We start from the raw sequence: 8,812 nt of genomic DNA, 5'->3' as shown, positions 1-8,812 counted from the left end.
CCTCTCCTAACATGAAAGAATATGACAAATATGAGTCAAAAATATCATCGCCTCGAGGTGGAAAGAGAACAAGGTGCAAACAGCAAGTCGTTTCAAGTTGGTCAACATTGAAGCTTGGAAAAGGAAAAGTGAATGTGCCTTATTGCAGCAAGAAGAGAATTTCATACGCCTCTGCCTCGCAGGAAAAACATGTGCTTTCCTAATCTCTTTAAAACACGTTCAGGTCAAATTACACCCCAAATAGAACAATTTCAATTAACTTCACAAATTCTCATTACTGTAATGCATCCATTTTTTACTCTATAACAAAGAAGGTACCATGATATGCAAGTAGTTAATATTTATATATATTTTATTTAATAAAAAATAAAAAAAGCATTTATTTGCATTGCATTAATGAGAAAAAAAAATGGTTTTGGGATGAAATTTGACTTGAACGTGCTCTTGTCAGGTTTTGGGAGATGGATGAAGAGTTTGTTCTTTCACTCAAAGCTAACAGGGGTTAAAGATTCCTGACCTATTGCTGGTGTGCATTAACCCACTGACATACAAAACGTACATTTGAGTATACTGCAGTACAAAGACGACAACTGCACAATTTGTCAAAATGAAACGGGTCTCTTGTGATGGACGCAACACTGAGAAAACAGTGTGAAAGCTCATATCAAACCAATATAAAAAACGAGCATTGCATTTCTTGCATTAATTATAAGGAATGGTGGATTATTGTATTCTAGGTAGTTAAGCCTGTTCATGTGAACCAAATCCGTTTTGTTTTTGCACTGTGCCACCCAAACTAATGCTGTAGGACTGTAATTCATGTGCAGTCCATCCATAATACATCAGACATATTAACACATTAACAATTTGATTTATTCAAAGCTGAACAAACGGCATCAATAGAAGCCAATGCTTTAAACTAGCTTCGGCTCATTCTCAGGAAAAGACTGGTGTAGAAATAATCCTTACATAAGATGATGCTTTGAAAACGTTTGGGGGAAATGACAACGCCTAACATGAATTCGGCAGGTAATGTATAAACACCTGTCTCTATGATGCAAAATGATCACTATGTGGCACAAACTACACACAACACAAAAGATACTGATAAAGTGCATGGACGTCTGTATACGGGAGGTGCTTTCTCAAGTATAGCTCTGCTTTTCAGGTCACATACTCATCCTTTCTCATTGCTTTTGGTTACTCATAATTAATACTACAAACGTAGGAATTTCTCATCCTCACAAGGGCTACGAGTCAGTTTACACTCTAGTAGATTCAATTCAAGTGTTTTTAGTCGAGGAACGCTTTCACGAGGGGACGTTTTCAGGTCGTAATAAAGCGAGACCTGAGGTTTTGGATTTATGCAAAGGAATATTAAAAAGAAAGCTAGCGCGCTACTGCATAAAAGGCTGAACTATTTGGAAATAGCTTCATGTGCATGTTAAAAAAGGGAGGTTGGATTTAACGAGGCAGTAAACACGTCTTGATGAATAAAAAGAAGGACCTTCATTTGTTTCTTATGAAAATATCATTAGCCATGTCTGTGAACCCTTGACTGCACCAATTGTGTGAACGCATGTGTTTTGCGTAATAGGTCAAAGTTAGTTATAAGCCTGAAAAATACAAATTGGGTCAAGAAAAAAAAAAAACTAGGCAGGTTATAATTTTCCTCTACTGAATAAGGTCATGTGATTGTCGAAGAATGCGCCGAAAATAAAATGGAATGATTAAGATCGCCCCACGAAACTCTCAAATTGGCTCAATGTTAGATCACGCTCTACGGCCAGACCCAGAACCACAACTACTTCCAGGTCGCCATGAAGGAATGGATCAATTTTGGCAGTTGTGCGCTCAAAATGAGCGATTGAAACAAAGATGGAGATGCGGGATCTTCTTTAGGTGCACGTTTACGGCGAAGCTCTTCACCTTGACTTGTAGAAACCAATGCTTTCCTGCAAGGGTTTCGCCAGGGAAGGGTCATAAGCGGCATCGCTAATCTGTCAATGGAAGAAGATAAGAGGAGCCAGGAACTCAACTGGAAGAAGAGCGTGACAGAGAATGAGAGATGGGATAAAGAGGAAGGAGGAGGAGTGCTAAGAGGGAGAATAGTCCAGTCATGTCCAGCCCGATGGTGGCGGACAGTAAGGCCTTGGTCTTCACAGTAGCACACAGCGAAAGAAGCTGCTCTTTTTCTGCTGTTCAGGGGTGATTTTCACACCATGGTTGCTGCCCTGAGGATTGTTACCCTCCTGTGTGAGCAAAGAACAAACAAACCTCCTTTAGACTCAAAAAATTCTTATTTTATTACTACAGCTCAAGCTAGCCAGACATACTCTAGGATTTTTTTCATCCAAAAAGGAAAATCGTCATTATTTAGTCTTTATTATGTACATACACTGGTGGTCAAAAGTTCAGAATAATTAAAGGGGTGGTATAATGCCCTTTTCACAAGATGTAAAATAAGTCTCTGATGTCCCCAGAGTGTGTATGTGAAGTTTTAGCTCAAAATACCCCACAGATATTTTTATATAGCATGTTAAAGTTGTCACTTTTTGAGGGTGAAAAAAAGCACCGTTTTGTGTCTGTTCCTTTAAATGCAAATGAGCTGCTGCTCCCGGCACAGGGGGCGGAGCTTCAAGAGCTTGTGGCCTTTTACCTCACACACACATGCACTGAAAATTTCTAAAACTTTTAGCCTTTTATGTTCAAACCGGAGTCAGAAAGATGGAGAGACTCAAGAAGTGACAACATGTAGACAACATTTCTGAATGGTTAGTTGATGAATTTATGAAGCTGATCTTCTAGTCATTGATTAGCATATTCTGCCTTGATAATCTATAAATCGTGTTCTGGGGGCGGGGTTTATGTAAATTCTAGGGTTGGTGATGTCACTAACCCGGGAGGAATGTGGTGTAGTCTCTACCAGCCGTTTGTTGTAGTCCTTAAAAAGCGATTTCTTTAAAAGCAAATATCTCCCTTTGCTTTGAACTTTGAGCGTTGTAACTTTGCAGATGTTGTTTATGCTCAAACAGCAACATTACACACTAACTAAAGTTAGAAAAGTGAAATCATAATTAACCACCCCTTTAAGACTTTTTGATAGGTTTTGGCATCAAGTTAGCATAAGAAACTTATTATTATTTTTTTTATTCCAAACTTTTGACTGCCAGCTTTTCTTCAGCTATGATAAAGAGACATCCACTCTAGCATTTTGTGGACGGAGCAATGAAGGGAGGGTGTGTTTGTTTGGATCAATTTCAAATATCAGCAGTGTTTCTCAGAAATCACTCACTGCACCTTTAATAAATGCTGTAGAACTCAGTTCATGTTAACTAATGAAACCTTGTAAAGTGTTACCCAATTATAAATCTAAATTCATTTTTACACATAAACCTAAAGCACAGAAAGGGAAAATCTTACCAATTTCGTGTCCATCTTTGATTTTATGTCTCTGGCGAGCGTTAAGAATGCCTGTGAGTAGAGCAGGAAACATCATTAGACCTTTAAACGCTCAGATATGATCAGATATGATAAGGAAATGAAATGAGGATTCATCATAAAAGCCATTTACACTTACGTTCTCAACGTTGATATTAGCCTTTGCACTCGTCTCCATGAACTTGATGCCATACTCTAATGCCAGCTAAACGGGTACAGGCAGATTTGATTCAAAATATAAGTATGATTTATCTGGATGATTCAGGAGGATTATTAACTAAATGATTGTGGAAGGTGCTTCCATCAGTGCTGTAGCATCTTATACAATTAAATTAAATAATATAATATAAGCAAACAGTTTTTTAATGGCATAAGAGAATAAGAAGCATGGTCTGCTCACCTTCTCGCCTCTGTCTTTGGACACCTGCCTCTTCTCATTAATGTCACATTTGTTCCCCAAAATCATTTTTTCTACATCCGCTGATGCATGCTGGGTTGAACACATACAAGAACATGCACTGTAATGATTTGCTGTTGAATATTCAAACGGTACTTTTATGGATGTGTGCAATGCTACATATTTTCAAAACTGAATGACTAGTATTTAGGCATCAGATAATGTCCACTAGACAAAAAATAATAAGCATAACACATGCTTTTGTATTCAAAAACAGTCATATTAAAGCACAGTGCTCACGGCGCAAGATGCTAGAGACAAAAAAAACCCAGTGAGGTGCAATGACTAAAGATGCCCACTTCTATATTAACAAATAAATAGATTAAATATTTACATTTTCATTCATGCAACTGGCAGACACTTTATCCAAAGCAAATCGCAATGCATTTAAACTATGCATTTTATCAGTTCATGCATTCTCATGGGAACTGAACCCATGGCTTTACTGTTTGAGCTATTTATGCTAATATTAAAAACCATATATTGGAAACATTGCACACAATCTGAAGTATATTATTGAAGGCAGATAAAGCAGGCATTGAGACACTCACCTCCTCTATGTTTCGGATCCAGTTTTTGATGTTGTCAAATGATTTCTCATTGGTTATATCATAAACCAGCATGATACCCTGAGATCAGAGCACAAGACAAATTACAACTGTGCAAAACACTGCAATTATAAAGATGACAGCAAATGAGCATTAGTATTATTATAGCATTACCAGGCAAGACCGACAGCTGAAATTACTGAAGCTCATCATACATAAGAATCATCTTACCATTGCTCCTCTGTAATATGCCGTTGTGATCGTTCGGAATCGTTCCTGTCCTGCCGTGTCCCTGTAAAAATCAAACAATATTAGTGTTGTAACTGTGGCCCTGCAGAAATGTGGTTTGCAGGTCTGGTAAAGTGGAAGATGACATCTTCCTTACCAGGGAAATGACAAAAGACAACCACTAACATTTGCTTCAATGTAAAGGAGAAATGAATCATGGTTTCACAAGTCAAACAACAGCTCCTTCATAAAACTCTACGAAGTCACTCATGACTCATGTTCAACTACAGTAATCAGCATTTGAAGTGTATCAAAACCTCTCATCAAAGTTACACATGAATTTTGAACAATACCCCCGTTCTTGTCAACTTTGATCAACTTTTTTGATCCATTTCAAATGTTGACTAGAAGGAAAGACGACTAGAAACTCACCATATCTGTAACTTTATCTTCTTGCCATCTAGTTCTATTGTCCTGATCTTGAAATCGATACCTGGAAGAGAAAATACACAGCACAACTGTCATCATAGGCTGAAAAACAAACCCAATACAGCGTCTCTTTCAAAAATGTCCAACAACAGACTATTGTTAGGTGTTAAAAGCAATGCACATAGAACATATGATATATATGATGAACATATGATGAATGACAAAGCCAAGCATCAAACCAGCTAGACACTTCATATCACCAGTTCATACTGCAAAGTAATAAAAACGTAAGTATGACCGTTAAACATCTATCAGAACTGTACTAAAAATCGAATAATATAACGTAATAGGAACTGAATATTTTGCAAATAGTATTTGATACGTTTATAGGTCTTTATACATTTATCCTATGTCTTTTAAGTTTTAGGATTGGCGTCCCTCGCATGAGGATAATAATATTTGTGGGTCTGTGGAATCTAAAAGATTGAAACGCCTTGATCTGGACCATCGTAAAGTTGATTTAAAGGGTTAGTTCGACCAAAAATGAACATCGTGTCATCATTTACTGATGTCGTTCCAAACCCCTAAGACTTTCGTTCCTCTTCAGAACACAACTGAAGATATTTTTGATGAAATCTGAGAGCTTTCTGTTCCTCCATTGACAGCTAAGCAACTACCACTTTGACGCTTCAAAAAGTTAATAAAGAGATCGCAAAACTAATCCATATGAATTGAGTGGTTTAGTACAAATTTTCTGAAGAGACGATCGCTTTATATGATGAACAGATTGAATTTAGGCTGTTATTCACATATAAACATTTATCAACTCAAACATCAGTTGTGGTAAACGGAAGCTCAAGCAAGTTCGCTTGACGTGTGAGAACCAATGAGGTTCATTCTTGTGTTACGCATCACGTTTGAGCTTTAGCAAGAACCAATGAGGTTCATTCTCGTGTTACGCATCACGTTTGAGCTTCAGCAAGAACCAATGAGGTTTGTTCACATGCGTCAAGCAGGTTTGGTTGAGCTTCTGTATAGGTTCGCTGATAAAAGCTTAAATTAAATCTGTTCATCATATACAGCAATTGTGTCTCTTCAGATCATTTAGACTAAACCACTCTATTCATATGGATTAGTTTTACAATCTCTTTACGAAGCTCAAAGTGGTAGTTGAGTAGCTGTCAATGGAACGACAGGACCGGCTCAGACCTATTAAAAATATCTTCATTTGTGTTCCAAAGATGAATGAAAGTCTTACAGGTTTGGAATGACAAATAAGTAATTAGTAATTAATAACAGAATTTTTGGGTACACCATCCCTTATTCTTAAGACACCAAAAAACATTTAACAGTTACATCTTTACACTCAAACAAGACATGATAATAGAAGCCTTGTTTTTTCTCACATATTACAAATTACAGCATGTAGATGTCAATACCACTGTTTTGGTAATATTCTATAAAGTAACTTGCATTACCTTGGTAAAAGTAATCACTGAGCATCATGTATATATCAAAGTAGTATCACAGTCTGATATTAGCATACCTGTACCATGGTACTACCACAGTAACAGTAAAGTTTTCTGAAACACTATTTAACTGAAAGTAGACAAGAATATTATATTATTACATAAATAGAATATTGAGTCTCACAGTGTGTGTAAAACAGGTGACAATTGGCTCACGGGTTTCTAACAACATACATAATTTTTATATATTTAATTGGATATTCAACAGTTTATATAATGCTTCTATCCAGTTGATATTACAAAGTTTACACAATAAGAATTTAAACAAAAGCAAACCTTTCATTTAATGTCCGAGTCATTCTGTCAAAGCAGCTAACTTAACTTACATGCTAACCAACAAAGCAGCAGAAAGGTTAATTAAACACACACTATATCAACACACAAAAATAATTCATTACAAAACACCAGCGAACCTGTCAAAGTTTAGAAACAAAACAAAACAAAACTCAGGAAGAGCTAACACAGTTCCTAGTCTGTTAGCTTAGCCGCTAGCACAGCCTGACGTTTCATAAACAATCCGATATAAATATAAGATCTAAATACCTATTGTCGAAATAAACGTCGAGTTAAAGGCATCCTCCGAGAATCTGAACAGCACACAGGTCTTCCCGACACCGGAATCCCCGATTAACAGCAGTTTAAACAAATAATCGTAAGTCTTCGCCATACTGAATGTATTGCGGAAATCCCGCCCGGTACTTTAGCAGACAGCGCAGAATCCGCACAGCGCCGAGGAACTGGCCAATCATACTACGACGAAGGCTTCGAATTTAAATATTCATGAGGTCAAACTGACGTACTTCAAAGCCTCTCTTGAGCGTTCGGGCACGTATCCTCATTAATATTCATAAGATATGCCTTCGTCATAGTAGTATTCGTTCATTCGCCCTATCCTAGCGGCCACGTCAAACGCCAAAGTGCACAGTTAAAGGGTTAGTTCACCCAAAAATGAAAATTTTCCCATATTTTACTCACCCTCAAGCCATCCTAGATGTATATTACTTTCTTCTTTCAGCCAAACACAATCAGAGATAGCCTATATTAAAGAATATCCTGGCTCCTTAAAGCTTTATAAAAAGCATATCCATCAATTATAAAAGTAATCCATACGGCTCCAGGGGGTTAATAAAGGCCTTCTGAAGCGAATCCATGCGTATTTGTAAGAAAAATATCCACAATTATAACTTTATAAACTATAATCACATATAATCTCGTACTTGAGTTCTGGCGGAAGATTGACCTCTGACCCGACTTGACGAACGCGGAAGCGCAGAGGATAGAGCAAAACAAAACACCGGTCATTAATTAGAATCTAAAAACGAGAAATTTTAAAGAGAAATGTGGGAGGAGCTTCAGTTTGATGTCCAGGCTCTATTACCATGAGAGGCGTCGACTCTCACCTAAGCTCATGCTACTCCTACATCATCCGTCAGGTCAGAGGTCACTCTTCCGCCTGAACTAGACTCATGTTACCAGAAGCCATGATTATAGTTTATAAAGTTATAAATATGGGTCATTTTCTTACAAAATACGCATGGCTTTGCTTCAGAAGGCCTTTATTAACCCCACTGGAGCCGTATGGTATGGATTACTTTTATGATGGATGGATGCGCTTTTTTGGGCCATTCACTCCCATTATAAAGCTTGGAAGAGCCAGGCTATTCTTTAATATAACTCTGATTGTGTTTGGCTGAAAGTCATATACACCTAGGATTGCTTGAGGGTGAGTAAATTATGGCATAATTTTCTTTCTTGGGTGAACTATCCCTTTAATATTTGTAAGACAAGTCTTTGCCATAGTATGATTAATAAAAATGTGCTTCCTGAACTAATACAAGACCTCATACCTTCACAGCAATTACTTACGTAAGTCTGTGACTCAATGTCATTATTGTGTGTGTGGCTAGTCAAATTCCTTTATAAGACTTGGCTTCAGGCCCGGGATTAATTTTCCTTTCAATTTCCCCCCACTATATTAAATATATATATAATATACATATTATATATATTTAAATATATATATATATAATGTAGGTGCATTATGAAATAATCAGAAAATTACAAATATATATATATATATATGAAAGTGAAAGTGACACATGACAGCCAAGTATGGTAACCCATATTTGGAATTTGACCTCTGCATTTAACCCATCCAAGTTAATGCACACACACACTGC

General features: G+C 37.1%; 1 protein-coding gene across 1 annotated transcript; it reads right to left on the bottom strand.

Annotated features, from left to right (window-relative positions):
* Nucleotides 1–728: 728 nt before the first annotated feature.
* On the bottom strand, nucleotides 729–7,346 carry rab8a (RAB8A, member RAS oncogene family). The gene is made up of 8 exons (XM_084119071.1): nucleotides 7,176–7,346; nucleotides 5,107–5,167; nucleotides 4,678–4,738; nucleotides 4,450–4,527; nucleotides 3,842–3,931; nucleotides 3,581–3,646; nucleotides 3,424–3,474; nucleotides 729–2,252 (listed from the first exon to the last, which is right to left on the bottom strand). The coding sequence occupies exons 1-8, from the start codon at nucleotides 7,297–7,299 to the stop codon at nucleotides 2,160–2,162; spliced, it is 624 nt and encodes a 207-aa protein (XP_083975197.1). The 5' UTR covers nucleotides 7,300–7,346; the 3' UTR covers nucleotides 729–2,159.
* Between the last annotated feature and the right edge of the window lie 1,466 nt (nucleotides 7,347–8,812).

This window comes from Abramis brama (assembly GCF_963993115.1).
Source record: "Abramis brama genome assembly, chromosome: 7".
Taxonomy (NCBI): domain Eukaryota; kingdom Metazoa; phylum Chordata; class Actinopteri; order Cypriniformes; family Leuciscidae; genus Abramis; species Abramis brama.
Note: the sequence above shows the minus strand (reverse complement) of the source record. Positions and strands in the feature narration are given on the sequence as shown.

Coding starts and splice junctions, on each gene's coding strand:
- rab8a (XM_084119071.1), bottom strand. CDS start 7,299: ATGGCGAAGACTTACGATTATTTGTTTAAACTGCTGTTAATCGGGGAT. Junction 4,739..5,106: donor AAGATAAAGTTACAGATATG/GTGAGTTTCTAG, acceptor TGATTTTTACAG/GGACACGGCAGGACAGGAAC. Junction 3,475..3,580: donor CTAATATCAACGTTGAGAAC/GTAAGTGTAAAT, acceptor CTCTACTCACAG/GCATTCTTAACGCTCGCCAG.